This window comes from Lissotriton vulgaris, chromosome 1_1, assembly GCF_964263255.1.
Source record: "Lissotriton vulgaris chromosome 1_1, aLisVul1.2, whole genome shotgun sequence".
Classification (NCBI taxonomy): Eukaryota; Metazoa; Chordata; class Amphibia; order Caudata; family Salamandridae; genus Lissotriton; species Lissotriton vulgaris.
In genome coordinates this window covers 1,481,642,331-1,481,660,046 of record NC_141685.1, presented here as the reverse complement: position 1 = coordinate 1,481,660,046, position 17,716 = coordinate 1,481,642,331, and the positions used below count along the sequence as shown (strand labels likewise).

The 17,716-nt window shown below is 43.9% G+C and overlaps 1 protein-coding gene across 1 annotated transcript in view; it reads right to left on the bottom strand.

The window, feature by feature from the left end:
- Positions 1-17,716, bottom strand: part of DNAJC2 (DnaJ heat shock protein family (Hsp40) member C2) — a 321,120-nt gene that overhangs the window by 288,968 nt on the left and 14,436 nt on the right. The window contains exon 2 of the mRNA XM_086967334.1: positions 9,030-9,220. Within this exon, the coding sequence (XP_086823460.1) occupies positions 9,030-9,220 (191 nt within the window). The remainder of the gene's footprint in view (positions 1-9,029; positions 9,221-17,716) is intronic.

Sequence of the window (17,716 nt, the reverse complement as noted above, 5' to 3'; positions counted from 1 at the left end):
CCAAACATGGGGCCTAAAAACCCCAAACCTGACCTGTCCCTCCAGTAAGCCAAACAGAGGGACTCAGCCTCCAGCTTTAGGTAGCCAGAGGTTGACCCTGAGAGCTCATAGCAACTCAGTACTGGAAAGAAAGGCACATATGGTGGATAATAATTGGAGGAAGTTGAGCCCAACAGTAGTGGAGTCTCACTTCAGTACTCCATTCCCACACCAGCCTTTTACTTTGCCAAAACACACCACAGGTAGTGATTCCCCATGGTGGAGACCCTCAGATACCCTTAGGGTGAGGGGTTGCTTAGTGGACCATGATATAGGTGGTAACCATGCCAGTGCAGGTACCACCTCATATGGCCACTCAGGCAATATAGGCTTCCCTGGCCAAGGATAGCCTTATCTCCTTTCGTTTGGGGGGGGGGGGGGGGGGGGGGGGGTTGTGTAGGAAGGCGGATACCTGACTATGGTTGCCCCCAACTTTTTGCCTGGTGTTTTGCTGGTTTTTCGACTTAGTTGACCTGGGACCCTGCTATTCAGGGCCCCAGGCCTACTGCTCTCTCTGTAAAATGGATTCCATGTACTTTAGGTGCATTTACCAATTGGTACTGGGCCACCTTATCAGACCCTGTACCTCAGGGCATAGGTGTACCTAGGGACTACCAGGGGCTGCAGCATGTATTATGCCACCCCTGGCTGGCCATCTAAATCTGACACAACTGGCTGCACGACAGCTGGGGCAAGGTGGTGTAATCACCCTTTGCTTTAGATATAGTATACCTATATCTAACCCTAAAATGGACACCCGTATTCCTATCAGTCACTCCTCTGGCAGGCCTTGACAATCCTGAAGGCAGAGTGCTCGGAATCGTGTGAGATGGTGCTCTGGCATGAGCCGAGCCCGTTTGCAGCTTGCGGAACCAAGTCCTAATAGCTGTTCCATGATAACGCGTACCATATACTCTTAAGTGCATTATAATCCTCGCGGTTATATGCTAACTCTGGTATCGCTTTATCAAAACATGTCGAGTAAGGTGTCATACGAATTGGAATACTAACCCCTCGCCAATTCTGGCGACGGGGTTAGCATTTCACCCTTCTAGAGGGACACGACATGTATGCAACTGTGAACCCCGGTTAAAGTTAACTCCAGCCTCAGCATCACATAATGGATGCTGCCACCACAGACACAAGTCTGACCTCCTACTGCTGGGAGTCCTTCCAGCGAGGGAGGCTTGGACAAAGGGTTTCCTGTCAGGGGCGGTGCTAGCACCATCCCAGACAGGGTTATGTGTATCCTGGGTAGGCAGGGCTTTAGAGGAAGGTGACTGCAAGTGGCACCCCGGTGCTCACTATGCATCTGCCGGCTAGAACCAGTTCCAGGGGCACACCAGCCCCTGAGCTGGGGAAAGTCCGGCATGGGAGAGGGTGTAACCACCCCCCTTCCTGGTCCCACCCATGGGCAGGACCTAGTCGCGTGCCAGCCCCTTTTCCTAGTATAAAGATAGGAGCGGGCCCCCTTCCAAATTAGATAATTCCGAATCTTGATGACTTTCCACGAAAGAACTCTTGAACCTTTCAGAAGACTCTCCCTTGTGGCTAAGGAGTAGGCACCCTGCACCCGCAGGCACCATCCAAGCATCGCGGTTTGCTGTAAGTCTCTCCTCCGGATCAAGACTGCCCAGCTCGACGAGAACCGGCTTCCCTGGCACCTCTGACCTCTACCCACATCGTCAGCTCAGCTGAGATCCGTGGGTGCGACGAGACCTTGAGGGACCGGCCATCTTCAAGACTGCATGACACTTGCCCAGCACGACCGCCGAGGGATCCTCGAGTGAGTGCTTTGGGGTGTGAGAAGCCCCAACTCTGAGCAGCTCCAGCACCAAAGTTCAGCCTCCCAGCCTCCACGAGATCTGCGTGGGGCCCTTCTGCTCTTTGCTGCTCACCGCGTTGTCTGGCTACTAGCCCGCTGGCTTGTGGCCTTCCCGACGACGAACGACATCAACACTGCTGGTCTGGTTGCTCCAGACTGGCCCTTGCTCCCCTCCAACAGAGGAGCACCCCGGACCCTCCTGGTCCACTCCAGACGCCATTTTGAGTCAACCGCGTGGGCTTGCATTTGCCAAGACTTGTTGCCCCAATCCTGGGTCCAGCGACGTCGACAGCAGATACCATCGTGGGACAGCTCGCACCTCCATCCTGGTCGCCGACAACGCCTCCTGGTCCGTGAGACTGCAGAGCCCAGCGTCGCCCACTCATCTGGTCGAGGTGACTCCATCCGGTGCCATCCTGGTGCCCATCTGATCACTGGCTAGTGATTCAGGACTTGGTCCCCTCCGCTTACAGGTGTCTTCCATCTTCGATCCAGGCTTGGATCCATCCGAATCTCTTCACTGGTCGCCTGCCAGCAACTCCTTCTTTCAGGCTCCATAGACTGCAACGAGGATTCCCGACGTCTTTTCAGACCTATGCAGCCGCAGCCCCTGGGCTAGGTAAACTCAGCATTTCGGTGCTCCAGCATAGCTTTGCTATCCAAGGGTCCAGATCCTTTTTCGTTTCAGCTCTACCTAGTCGGATTCGTCCGATAACACTAACTTTGTAATTCCTAGCAACCATAGACTTTGTTCCGCATCCCGCGTGAGAGTGCACACTCTGCACCCGATCTCCCTAGGCCTCCTGCTAGTAATCTGAAGGTTCAGTAGTCAAGTCCTAGCGATCCCAAAGCCTATTAGCGTAGTACTTACCTGCTAGTAATTTCGCATTCCACTTTTAGAGTATATGGTTTTTCGTGCCCCTCGGGCATTTGTGTAAATTGTGCGATTCGAGTATTTTCCTAAGAGCTTTGTATTGTGCTTAGCACCCTGTCCTCATAAAGAGTCCAGGGCTGTTGTGTTCTAAATAAATATACTTTTATTTTCATAACAACTTGTGTGGTGTCCTTTCACTTGGTGTTCAAGGGGTATATGTGATGGTATAACAGCTGGCTTAACACGCTCTCTAGAGTTTAGCCTATAGACTGCTCTTGTCCATGCTACTAGGATAGCTGGTCTACGGTTGACTTACAACCAATCATCAATAAGGGTTGTTTGGACTGATACATAGTGATCACTAGAATAGTGAGCACTGCATATCAGGCCAACTTCTCACATGCACATCTTGTACTAATACGTCTAAATCCAGATTCGAAATGTACTCTTTTCCTTGAGGTCTCCTCCTTCGAGACCCTCGGGAACATTTAAAATTCTGATGTTATTTCTTCTCACATTATTTTCAAGAGATTCTAGTTTATCTCTGAGCTCCCTTTCATTTTTCTTAATTTTCTGTATCTCTTCCTGATTAAAGTCCACTTTTTTAGAAATCTCTTTATGCGCCGATTCCATCGCCCCATCTCTACCAAGCTGTTGATTTTTTTTTCTTTCATGGTCTCACAGTACCCTTGGATTCTCTGCTGATTAAGCTCAGATGTCGCAAATCTCTCTCTCACTTCTGTTAACATTACCGCCATTGCATTTTCAAGTCTGGCTGAGTTAGTCTCTGTAGTGTCCTGTGAGAGAACAGATGGCGCTATCTGTTGCTCAGAGACAATGCGAGAATTTTGATTATCGGTAGGACTATTAATCTCTGGGGAGGAAATGGTGTTTTCTTCGATACTAAGTAAGGGATCATATCTATTTTTTTAACACAATCTATTTTGGGATTACTTCCTTAGTGCCGGATGCCAGCCCTCCTTGAAAATTTTGGTTCTCCTGCTGAGATTGGGAGAGTACTGTGCAAGAATCTGCCATGGGCGTTGGGCTCTGGTCTTTCACTTTAAAATATGAGTGATGGGGTGACTTATTTTTTACGATATCCTCTTTGTTTGTCTCTTTGTGTTTGTCCTAACACTTGTGGATTCTGTTGCCATTTTATTTAGTTTCAAAATTGTCGGGCGGTTTGCACACGGTTCTGACTGCAAGAGGGGTGACTTATCTATATCTTAGGCTGTGGTAGTTGGCATGGCACACAGTTAGTGTTTACTGGGGACTTACAGGGGCCCTGAAGGGCCAATTGTGGAATCATTTTAGGGAAAGAACACTGGTACTGGGCACCTGGACAGCAAAGATCCAGTACTCCACAATCAAAGTTGCATTAAAAGCCAGTCAAAAGGTGTGTGTGTGTGTGCGTTGGGGGGGGGGGGCTGCAACAGAACCCCACTACACTCACAATCAGTAAGGCAGCGTTAATTGTAGCTGAAAGGAGGCAAAGAAATAACTCCATACAAATCTATAAAAAACCAAACTAAATGGGTGGTGACAGTTACGAGTGGAGCAGAAGAGTCAATGTTATAACAAATAACATTACAGTGGGTTAGCTAACAGTTGCTCTCGGTTATAAAACGCGAGAGCACCAAGCAAGGGTGATATTTTTATGCAACAGACTTTAAAGTAGAGTAAAACAAAACAAAAGCATACTAGGTTTTAAACACGACTGGGTATACTTTCAGTTTATTTCAAATAAAGTTGAGCATTATCAGAGAAATGAAATCCATGTTTAAGCTTGTATGCCTTGCTAAAGGGAAAAAAGAACACAATATAACTGTTGGTGCTCTGTTTTATGAGTGAGATGATGGGTGCTTTTTTGGTCTGACACTATGAAAAAAACTGATTATGAGAGAATCTCGGCATCAATGGTAACTTGGTTAATGTCAAAGAGGTTGCAGGAGAAAGGGCAAATGTGTTAGGCCAGTGGGAAGGCAAGAAAAATACTAGTTGGATTTCATTTCAGATTAAAAAAATGTTTTAAAAAGTAGTGAGGTATGAAATGGTGTGTCGGGTTGGAGTCTTAAAACTGTAAAGAAATGCTAACCTCGCAGGACATCATGATCCACAAGTACGTAGGCAACTCAAGTCTCACAAAGACAGACCAGCTTGAAAAACTGTAATCTTACAGCCCAGTCCTTAGCAGTAGTTCCTAAATTGGCCCGATCGCATAAATCCATGACAGGGCCAAACCATCCAAATCCCAATATCAGGTCCACCCTATATGAAACGTCAAACAGTGGCAGCCATGCAAGGTCCTAACTCCAGTTTTTTTTTACTTTATTGATTTTCGTTAATAACATCAAGACATTGCACACTTATACTGTAGTTAGGAGCATACTGTTAGTCACAAAGAAAATGAACTATCCGGAATGTATGACATAATCCACTAAAGCCATAACAGCTAAAAGGTCTGTGGTTAACTGTCAAAGTATTGCCATCATATTGCTTGCCGAATGGTTCACGGTAACAGTATGCATATCAAAACAATGTTCCCCAACCAACACCCCAGTCCCTTTCACCCCTACCTACCCCCTCCCCACCCACCCTACTTGACTCACTCCTTCACGCTTGTATGCACTGCGGGACATAGGACTAGTATATTTGTATATGCAGTCCTAGCAGCACAGCGTGCAGATGTTTATATTCGGTCAGCAGAGTAAAAGGTGGAGCTCTGGCACAGTACCTACGCTTAGTGTGGTCTGTGATGCTATCTCCTACAGTATATCATGTTAGTGGGTGTTCAAATGACTAATTTTGAATCCCAGTCCAGTGAGATCAGAGTCTCCCGTAAGCCCCTATTCTCTTTATGACTGATTGCTGCACTCTCTGCTCTCCCCCATGCCAGCCAAGCGCCGCCTGGGGCACAGTAGACTTCCACCTCATGGAGGTTGGCAAATCAGGCTTGTACTGTCTGCTTCTTGTGATTGCGCCCTAGACCCAATATAGAGTATGCTGCTGTGTCCCATCCTGCAATTTCCGTTACAGTCCTTAGGATCCCTATGATGTTGGCCCAGAAGGCTGACAGGTGCGGGCAAGCCCACAGCATGTGTATGAGAACGGCATTGTGTGAAAGACATCGTGGGCAATGGGCTTTCGCTTCCAGATATATTCTGTGTAAGCGCATGGCGTAATATAGGCCCTATGTAGCACCATATACTGGATGAATTTAAACTTAGAATTTCTGGACACTTTCTTAGGATACCCCAGAAGGAAGTCCCATTCCTTGTTCGATCAATCCCACCCAATGTCCACACTCCACTTTGCTCTAAGTGCCTCCTGCGAGACTCCTGCATGGGAGCGAATGCCTCTATACAACCACCAAGTCAAGTGACGCCCAATACCCATTAGGTGTAGTGTATGTACCAGCTTGTTCGTGGGGGGCTTTTTATTTTTTGGTGCCCAATACTGTTTGACGTATTTAGTGATGTGTGTATGCAGTATATAAAGGGATCATGGCACCCCCTGTTCCCTGGCAAAGTTGGCATGGTCTAATGGCATACTCTCATCGAATAGCATACCAACAGTGTTCACATCTTCCTGTACTCCGGGCGGTGATTACTTCTGTGGGTGTGGCAATCACAATCAGCGTAATGTTAGGAGCATAAGGGTGTCGCTGATTCGTGTAGTGTAATGCTCGTCTCCAATAGGTAAGGGCTACCTTCAATAGTGAGTGGGCCGCCGGCAGGGCCCGTCCCTTGGCCAACAATAGAGTAAGGAGGGCACCTTGAGCTAACGCTTGCTGTGTGACCCCTATATAATGGAGGTTATGCTCAGCAAGCCAGTACGCTAACCACTGCAGTTGGCTCGCCTAGCAATATGCCCTAAAATCTGGGACCCCATGCCCACTTTTTCCGATCCCAGCTGAAGTTTCGAGAGCCCCACACTCCTGCGGCCCTTCCCCCATATTAGCTCCAGCAGGAGAGTATTCAGGGTTTTAAAGATAAAAGTCGAAATCACAATGGGTAGATAGGTTAAATAGTTTAGCAGTCTCAAGAGCATGGCCATTTTGGCAATGGCCACTCTCCCCGCCACAGACAGTGGTAGTGACGTCCAAAAAGCTACTTGAGTACCTTAACTGCCCGCAAGAGGTTGCCGTACAGTAACTCCTGTGGGCCGCTATATATTCGTATACCTAAATATTTAAAAGTGGTGGGTGCAATCGGGAGCGTTAGAGGGTCAAAGCGGATAAGCTCTTGTTGTTCCGCAGCATGAAAATAAAATGTGTTTGATTTGGTCTCATTAATGGTAAGGCCAGAGACACTTTGGAACTGGGTGAAGAGGCATGGAATAGGTCCAAGGTTACCCTGAAGATTGTGTAGATAAAGGATAATGTCATCTGCATATAATGACAGGGTGTGTGTAGTGTCACTGATACAAACACCATACCCTACCTGCCTCTGTCGGAAGCTTAATAGCTAGGGGCTCAAGTACGAATACAAATAATAGTGGTGAAAGCGGACAGCCTTGCCGTGTACCACAGCTGATTGGTTAAGACTGTAAGATGTGTACTCCTGTCCGGGCTCTTGCTGTGGGTGCCGTGTATAATAGCTTAACCCAGTATATATAGGCCGGAGGGATGCCAAATTTCGCAAGTGTTGCCAGCATGTCCTTCCAGCTGAGGGCATCAAACGTTTGCCTCCGGTCTAATGAGATGCACCCTGCCCTAGGATAGGCTGAGGCGGTCACCACAAGGTGCAGGCGCCTGATATTAAGAGAAGTGCTAAGCCCTGGTACAAAACCACATTGGTCTATATGTAGAAGTTGTGGCAGGAAGGGGAGTAGGCGCAGAGACTATTTTATTTAAGATTTTGTATTCGGTGTTCAATAGTGAGAGTGGCCGGTACCCAGAGATATCAGTAGAGTCCCTGCCTGGCGTGTGAAGGGAAGTGACCAGTGCTTGGGGGGTGGGAGGCACCTAGTATCTAAAGCTGACTGGTAAAGGCGCTCTAGGAGGAAACCAGCGCGGTCGAAAAAGTATCGTAGTACTCCACTGGGAGGGCATCTATTCCCGGAGTTTTATTTGGAGGTAGGTCCTTAATTGCATCCTTGATCTCCATTTAGGATATAGGTGCTCCTTGCTCTTTTTGGTGTGTCTGGGTTAGCTGGGGAAATTTAAGGTCATCCATGAATGCTGCGATAGTTGCCTCCCCACCTCCCCTTCTCAGAGTCCACAGGGGCCTCACATAGTGTTTTGTAGTATTCCCTGAACACCAGAATGATATCTGCTTGCGAGTTCATTATTGTGCCCTCTAGTGTTCTAACCTCATGGATGGGGGTGGGGGATGACGCATCTCGTAATATTTTGGCCAGGAGAGTGCCTGATCTATCGGCCTTAGCATGTTTCTCTTGCGTGTATGATTGGAGATCTATAACCCGTAGTCGCTCAATTAATTCTGCATGCGATATACGTGCTTCTTGTAGGGTTGCCTCCTTAGTATGGTCAGAGACCGCTTCCTGCTCAAACCTGCCTCGTTTATCTTCCACTTCCTGTAGTTCAGTACTGATCATGTGTTGGGCTCCCACTATGGTACTAATAGCCACCACTCTCAGAACGGTCTTAAATACTTCCCATTCCGTTACGCGTGAGGACGCGGTGTCTGGGTTTTCACTGAAGTAATTAGTAATGGTTGTGGCCAGAGTAGTGCAGAACACTGAGTCCTCTAGAAATTGCAGGCACAGCCTCCATGTTGGGATTGAAGAGGGGATCTTCCCCCAGAAAAAGGTGATCTCTAGGGGGTTGTGGTCAGATAGCGTTTTCCCCAGGTACGTGGTGTGTTTAATTTGAGCGACAAGGGTTGGGGAGCAGAAAACCCCATCTATTCACGTATGAAGTATGTGGGAGGACTCACTCTCCAATTAAAGTTAAAATATGGAATTGCTCTTGCATTTGTTTGGTTGAGAACATTTGAAACCTTCAACCTTTCTGCATTACTGGTCATGATGTCAGGTTGGAAGGAAACCGAAAACATCAAAAACGTGAATGCAGGAATCTGAATACAGCTAGGAGAACCTCAAACAAGTATCGCTGGGTGATGAACGAGGACGATGTGTCCCTGGATTCAACATATGATTTAGTGGAGGTACCCGGATTTCAGTAAAGATTAAGTGGGGATCAACAGTAGTCAGAAGTTTAAGAACCACTGCAATAAAGAACAGTAACGGTTCAGGACACTGACTTTAAATGAAAAATACACGTACTACCAGCATAAACAACAATGCAGAAACTATGCCCCGTACCTTCCAGTCCTTTGGATCAAGGGTCTTCAGCATTGGAAACTCTTCCAGCTGTAATTCTTCATTATCCGACTCCTCTGACAACTCCTCCTCATCTTCCAACTCTTGGAATGAAGCAGACACATTTCTGTCTCGCCGCTTAAGAAATGCTTCAAACCATCGCCCCACAGGTTCAACTTGACAAAGTACAGAGGCTGAAAAGGCAAAAATGTAAAACTCATATCATTTGCATTTTAGTGCAGTATAATCACAAACGCTGAAAGAAATAGCCCCTTGTAGCTTACTTGCAAAAGCCAACTTTAAAACTAATTAGTAAACACTACATTTACTGGATAAAATATTGTTAAACATTACTATCTTATTGTATACTACACTTTTTAGGTCGAGCTTAGGCAGCGGTCATGCGCTGTCTGCAAGACCTGTTATCTCCATCGGCTTTTGGCATGCCCATGAATGGTCATTTGTTAGTTGTTGTGCCATTTAGAAATACTAGGTTTTTGTTGGTGCATTGGGTCCGAGTCTCCCGCCTTTGCATGATTGGGTCACGCACAGGGGATTTCACTCACTGTTTGGTAGCGTTGGTCCTCCCAATACGTCCATGGTTGCTCCTTGTCATGCTGATCTGTCTTTTTATTTTGTAGGCTATCAACATAGTTTTAGGCTTTCAGGCAGTTTCACGGAGCAATGCTCTTTTCTACACCTGCAAAGGGCAATTTCTGTTCTGTATCTGTTGATCTATGCCAATAGCTCCAACTCCAAAAAATGTGAGACCTATTGTTGTTTTTTTATAGACGTGGACTTTAATTTCATAGAATCCTAATCTATGCACCACATTGCAAAGTGGAATCTACTACAACATATAGTCATAAAACGTGAAACCTGGGGTGCTTTTGTGACAGAAGAAAAACACACATTGTATTGAGATCACTGAAACTTAACTTAATCTACTATCTGGATGGATACATTGTCTTAAATTGAAAGATTAATTTCACTGGTGTACAAATTAAATGGAACTGCATCATCAAAAGTGTGAAGACCACAGCAACCGGGCACTAGGTAGTATAATCTACCTGTCTTGCCTTCCTTTACGCACAGGTCTATACTATGTGTAATCACCGCTCTCTCCCTCTCAAGTGGACTTAGAGCAATTAAGCTGTACTTGGCAGAGAGGAAGAAGTCATTGTTCACCATTAACTTTACATTCAAGCTAATTGTAAACCAAGGAGATGCTGCATACTGCATTATCCACAGTTGCCATGGCTGTTACCATGGCCGTACTGCATGGACAGCATCAATATAAAACCTGAAATGTTGTTAGTTTATAACTCTGTAAACTGCAAATCACTTATGTGCTACTAAATGCACGTGTACATACAGACATTTTTTTAAATAAAACAGTGACACTCGTAATATTTAAGAGCCCTCTGTCCACTTTAGTAAAAGTAAGAACACAAGGCCAGCATGCCTAACAAAACACATTTTTCAATCCAAAACTTTCATAAGATAAGCATGACTGCTTCTGAAATAGCAGTACCATCTGTTACAGAATGCCATCAGATGGAATAATCATGTACTCGATCATCCAAGTGCACCCATTTTGAAATGTATATATCAATTTTCCAAGACTTGTGATCAAACAGGAATTTTTACATAATTTTCTATGATTTCTAGTACCTAAATTAAAGAATCTGACATGTACTTTTTAAGAAAACAATGGTTTGTCGAAACTGACATTCACGCTGACTCCTGTTTCATTGTTATTCTCCCAAATGGTCTTCCTTCAAACTCCTACCACATGATGTACCTACCAACATCATGACCTCAAACTAAGTCCCTTCCAACTAAGACAGCATTCTAACATTGTCTATTCTATAAGAAGCCATTATGTCGTATAACCAACTTCACTTAGACACTTTCTTTCCAAGTTAGCTTCTTTGATCATGTACAGCTCTTCAATGCGTGGTACTCTTCCCATCAGCCAGCACAACTGCCAAAGCTGCTGGGTTCTGAGGGAAGCACCATTACAACAGAATAGTCATGGCTCAAAGTTCTAAATGCTATACTAGCAGTGTAAAACATAATACAATATCATAACATATATCCCTTCCATCAAACGTAAAAGAAAAGCAAATTGAATAGATCTGAAAACTTTGACATAAGATGAAACTAAACGTGTAACTATATAAAGGTTGAAAGCATAAATTAAACTTAAGATGTTAATTGAAGATCATATACACTATAAATGAAACACTGAATCTATAAAAATACATTTGAAGCGATTTGAAATCTCTTGAGCACTTTTGATAATAGAACTCAAAAGGCATTAAGAACCTGCAAATTACAGAAGGTATGAAGTAAAAGGATTACTCAACCACAAAAAAGTAACTAGGAGGCCTCCTAACTCACGGGGATCTATTAGAACATGGTGTATCCATTACATTTTCACCAAAAACGTGGTTACTTCCTAAATTATCACTTCCTGGCCCTACAACTCTTATTTCACCATTTACCTGTGACCCGCCCAACCTCTGGAGATCCTGCACTAACACGTGACCACTACACGCATCTCCATCCTCTCTCATCTTTGCTGACTTGTCAGCAGAACAATATTTTGTCACCCTTCTGAGATTCCATCTCTCTCCATTAGTCAACACTACATGCCAGTGATTTACTTGCTTGACTTGAAAAGGGCCACAGATCTTGCTCAATCCACTCCTGAAACACCCCAACCTCACTTTGACACAATCATCTTGGTTGACTCGTAGTGTATCCTTAACCTCACCAGACGAACAGGGAACATCTTTCTCACTCCTAACTCTCTCAAATTTTCTATTAACCAGGTCCCTTATCCAAATTGTTATTTATTTGAGTGTAGCTTTCCTCCCTCTCATGGCACAAAAGGGAACCCAACTGGTAGTAGCACTCTCCGTGGTGCAATATGCCCACACCAAACTCAAAATGACCTCCTCTATTTCCAAGTTATTGGCCAAAATCAATTCTTTTGCACCTTTAACCATGCGGTTGGCTCTCTCCACAATGTAATGTAATGTAATGTAAATGCCATTTGTAAAGCGCACAGCTACCTCCAACGGAGGTGTCCCGGCGCTGTCCGTATACCGCTTAGGAACCCTTCCTGGTTTTTCCCTGTGGAATGTCCACTCCTGGGCACCCCCAAGGTGAAGCCAGGCATCCAAGCACTGTTGGGGCCGTTGTGGAGATTAAGCAAGCTATTGCCCAGAGTTGCAGAGTGGGACCCATGATTAGAATAGGCACTGAGGCGAGAATCATCAGGTATTGAACCCTGGTCCCGGACCAGACCTCTGCATCAGGGTCTGCCGCTCTAACCATTTGAGCCACACTTCTCCACATTCGATTGGGGATTGTAAAGTGCTGTATAATTATACAGAAACTCAAAAATTCTCTCATCTCATAAGAAGTTAACTGAGTTCCATTGTCAGTTAAAAGAAAGGCAGGGTAGCCTTCTCTGAAATTCTCACACAAAATCAGTATTGTGACTTCCGTAGTGTTCTCAGGAAGCAATCCCACGATCAACCACCAGGAGTGAACATCCATTAAGACAATACCACACCTAGTTATGATCACACCTATAAAGGTCCAATAAAGTCAAGGCATACACTATGACTATTTGATGGATTGGATTCATTTGAGTTTGGCTGTGCAGTTTGATTTGAACCTAACCCGGTTAATTTGTGTTTCAGATACTCTATGCCACGCCTGACCAGGATCGTGAATACTACTCGTTACAACTTGAGCACCAATTTTTAATCCCTTCTCGCACTCACTGCATTCAACACATCTTTCAACCCATTCTACCATATCACTATCCAAACTTGCCCACAAAAACTCACATCTCAACCGCTTTTCTGTTACTGTCTGCCCCAGATGCCCTTCATGTGCTAAATCAAAAAATCTACTGCAAATGCCATGGGGAGGAACAATCTTGTGACAATGCATAATAACTTTGACTGTTACTGTTGACAATTCATACAAGATTTTAGTGAAGGGCTAAATCCATTGGGTATGGTCTCTCTCTTCGATCACCATTATGTATCAGATTTAGAACTGTCTTCAACACCAAATCACTCTCCACATAACTATTCCTGTTTGCCAACTGTTCCCCGGCTCCACTGTACATCCTCCTCCACATTGGCCACTGCCCGACCCTTGCACATTTAGTCACCCCTACCTCCCCCACACACTTCCAATTCAAGGGTAACCATGACAAGCAATCTGCTGGTACATTCCGTCAACCAGTTATATACTCAACAATAAAGTTGTATTCTTGCAACCTAGAAGTCAAACGTACAAGTCTTGCAGACCCTTTTCCTACCTCACTTGGAGACAAAATCTTTAACAGTGGCTTGTGGTCAGTGCAAAGAAAAAACTTGTGACCCAATATATACGTATTGACATATTCTACACCTCAAGCTGCTGCCAAAGTCTCTTTCTCTATAACAGAGTAATGACACTCAACAACAGTCAAAGAGCGGGAGGCAAAAGCTACAGTTTCTTCCGAAGATCTCCCCTAATGCAACAATACTGCACAAATGCGAGTTTCACTAGCATCCACCGTTACAATGGTGTTTTCATTGAGGTCAAAAAGGTATGAGAATAACTGCACCACAAATTTCTTCCTTTCTATTTTCAAAACACTTTTTACTGATCTGTTCATCAAACAAAACTTGCACCTTTCCTCATGAGAATTTTCAAATACTCTATTTTGCTAGCAACGTTCTTTACAAATTTCAGTAATACTCAAATAGACCAATAAAAGATCATAATTGGTCCTTATTGTGGGTGTGGGGGACTGGTGCTAATCTTATTGATGCAAGTAAACCTTCTTTTGGTTTCACTCCTTCAAGTGATAACGTGTCCTACATATTCGACCTAGGTGACTTGGGAAGCTCATTTTTCTCTGCATAGCATTAACCCAGACTCAGTCTGGCTAATGTCTCTTTCAAAGCTTCAAAGCTTTGCTGTAACTGCTTACACTATCTCCAAAAACTAAATATCATATTGGAAATAAATGATGTTCTTTTAGCACTTGAATACTTCGATCACCATCCTCTGGAAGATCCTTGCCGCGGATGACAGCCCAAATTGCATCCTTGTGAACTGTAAAGTGCCCTTCATTGTAATAAAAGCGTTCAAGGGTTTAGAAGAATCATGGAATCGAATTTGGCGGTATGCATGCTGCAGGTCCAATTTGGAAAAGTACTTTCCTCCGTGCAACAACAAGACTAGCTTGTTGATATTCGGTAAAGTAAATGTAACTGAAACAATGCTCTGGTTAAGGCTCCTTAAATCAAAGCAAAAACGCAATTTGCTGCCAGCGTTCTTGGTGATAACCACTGGATAGATCCATGCAGACGTTTCAACAGGTTCTATTATTCCATTGCCCAACATTTCATTCAACATTTTCTTCACTTCATCGCTTACCATTATCAGAACCCGCCTAACCTTCTGCTGGATTGGCATGGCTCCTTGTTCAACACATATTTTATCTACATGCCCTTTAAGTGCTCTACCCCCTCTCTGAACACCTCCTTAGCACCTTCCAGTACTATATCTTCCACTCTTAACTCCTCTACCACCACTACCTGTACTGCTGCATGAGGATCAATTTTTATATGGACGTCATACTGGTGGTACCAACCCAATGTGGGTGGTCCCAACACAGCCACATAGAGTTTGCCTTTAACAAGCCTGTTTTTTAAACGAATGTCTGTATTAAAATATCTATTTATTCACTTTGATGTTATCCAGGATTGATATCTTATGGTAACAATATTACATTGAGCATCTCCTACTGGAACAAACCTTTGAGTAAAATAGTATATAATGAATCCGAAGCCACCATCAACTCCTCTTTCTTGTCACCAATGATGAATTCTGCCTTGGGCCTGTTCCTCACACTGTCCTCACTGTCTAACTCCCCAGCATACAAAACTCATTCTGTGCATATGTCAACCTCACCTAATGTACCAACAAATAGCACTATCTGGCCTCTGGGCTGTCTTCTGCTGAGTTATGGTAGTTAATCCCACACTTGCTCCACATCCAGTTCCTGGCAGTTTTAATTTCCAGGAAAATTCTTTCCTCCCTTTGTGTTACATTTGGACATCACTGCTACCTTCTCGTCCACTTTGTCCACTCTTGAAGTGTCACTCTTACCCTTGGCATTAACTTTACAGTCTCTACAATCCATTACCTTCATATAGTACTCTGACGCCTCTACTATTTTTGCAATCTCAAGTGCATCCTTCAGCGTCGGATCTTTGGCGGCCCCAAACGCTCCTGTGTTTTCCTACATCTGCACTGAACAATCAATGATCCCTTATTATTTCTTCAACCACTGTGTCAAACCTTCACTTAAGTGACAGTTCACGTAGTCTAGTGATGAATTTATCTATGGATTCTCCAACCCTCTGTGATAGAGTATACACCTATACCTTTTCATCACTACATTGGTCTCTTTTGCAAATCGTTTCTAACCTCATCCAAGCTTCTATAGACACACCCTCTGTAGGTTAATCCTGACTATCCATTGCAACAGGAAGGTACTTAAATATATGTTGACCCTCTTTTCCAAGGCTGGTAGGTAGAATCACTATTTTCCTGCTTGAACTGAATACTTGTGCATCCAAATAATTATCAAACACATGCACCCATTCATAGGATGGGATCCCTGGTTCAGATAAAAAAAAAACTTGGAGGTGGAGAAACTACAGTGACGTCCATTCTTGATGTCACCTTTTAACACCCAAGACATTACTGGTGAATGTTCTGTACGTATGTACCAATTACAATGCTTTGAGATTGTGTTTACTTGCGATTACTGCTTTGAGACCATACAAACATCACCCTGTGATTTTTTTTTTCCCCAACAGAAATGCAGTACTGTTCCAATATTGTAGACACTTCCTCTTTAATTCCAACACTTGTGAAATGAGCATTACAGGGTGTGGCTTTGCCTTAAGGCACACCTCTGCTCCTCTTTCAGCACAAATCCTTTCATTTTCTCAGCTCCTCCTGCAATAGATGGCAGCAGGTGTGGCTGCCCCTTTTCCCCTTTGAACACCCCTGTGCTCATCGATCGGTTTTACTCGCTTCCCGCAGCTGATTTTTTCTTCACCCTTTCGAGGCCGATTGCTTAATGAACGCCTGTTGCACTGAGTTGAGTGGCACAACATTACGGTTTCTAGTGCTGCTGTAAGCGGTGGTTTTGCTTTATGATCCAAAACTGCTGCTCGACAAGCCCTGGCGCTCAATGGCCGCTCTCCTCTTTTCAACTTCTGACAGCCATATCACGTGAACGCCACTTCCAGTTATAGGTAGAGTCCCTTTTAGATCGTTCAAAGAAAGCTCCCCTCTCACTGCCTCAGCTGCTCATTCCCTCAATAGCCGCTCTTCAGTCACATTTTCAATGGCCTAAATTACTTGACTGCAAAGCGGGTGTGACAATGGTGGCTGCACTCCCATTACATTACCTCAAATACTTAGAATTCAATGTTGAGGCACACATAGACAAAATCTTTACACAAACAGCCACCAAAAGCACTGTGCAATGCTCAATTTAACTGAGTGCTTTTGACACGCAGGTTCACATCCACGTACGAAGAGACCTGAACCTGCTCGACTAACCAATCGTCACCAAATTATGTTGTAATTAACTTCGCTTAGACGCTTTCTTTCCAAGTTAACTTCTTTATTCATGTACAGCTCTTCAATATATGGTGCTTGGTATATCCTATTTCTGTATTTTGTTTATTTATTATTCTGTTTATGTTTTTATTCAATTTATTTGTACATTAGACGGACATGTATCTTTAACAATGTTGTGTTATTAATGCATCTTTTAATTAGGTGTTGCTTAGCAGTATAGAATGTTGGGCTCTTGCTTGTCAGTTTAAGGCTGGAGCTGAAAGAAGAAACTCTGCTTGGATCTGAGTGCTGTACTTGTATAAGAATACATCTTGTTCTGATTTACTACTCTTCTTCTCATCTCCGGATACAACATAAATTTGGCGACGAGGTGGTCAAGTCAGCACTCTTTGAACCCATTGTTTTTTTTGGCCTCTTAGAAGATCCTCTCAGAACTACAGTGTTTCTTGATTACTGAATGAAGGTCTCCATTCTTAAATTCTTCAACTTGCTGATCTATAAGAAGATATTCATCTATTTTTCAAGATAAGTTCATTTTAATGTATTCCTACTTAGAGCTTTGTTTAATTGATGAATACTTACATTCATAAGCTCGTAGAAATTAAATTGCGCATTGATTGATTTAACTCTACTGGGAGCTTCCCTGCAATTGTTTAATGTCATCAATGCAGGCTCGTAGTGCTTTGAATTCATGATCTAACTATACTGGGAGCGTCGCTGCATTTATTTAATATTATCGATGCAAGCTCGTAGCACATTGAATTCATAATTTGCCTCTACTGGGAGCTTTGCTGCATTTCCTTAACATTATTCATGCATGCTCGTAGATACTGACTTACAAATCAATTTTATCATTACGCATTGGACTTACTTCCTAATTCTACTGAGAACTACATGATTTTAAGTTTTTGTTTTTTCTATGCGAGTTTGAAGAAATCTACATATTTTCTAAATAAGCTGTGTTATTAAATATTTTTGCTTCTAAAATTCATCTGATGACACTT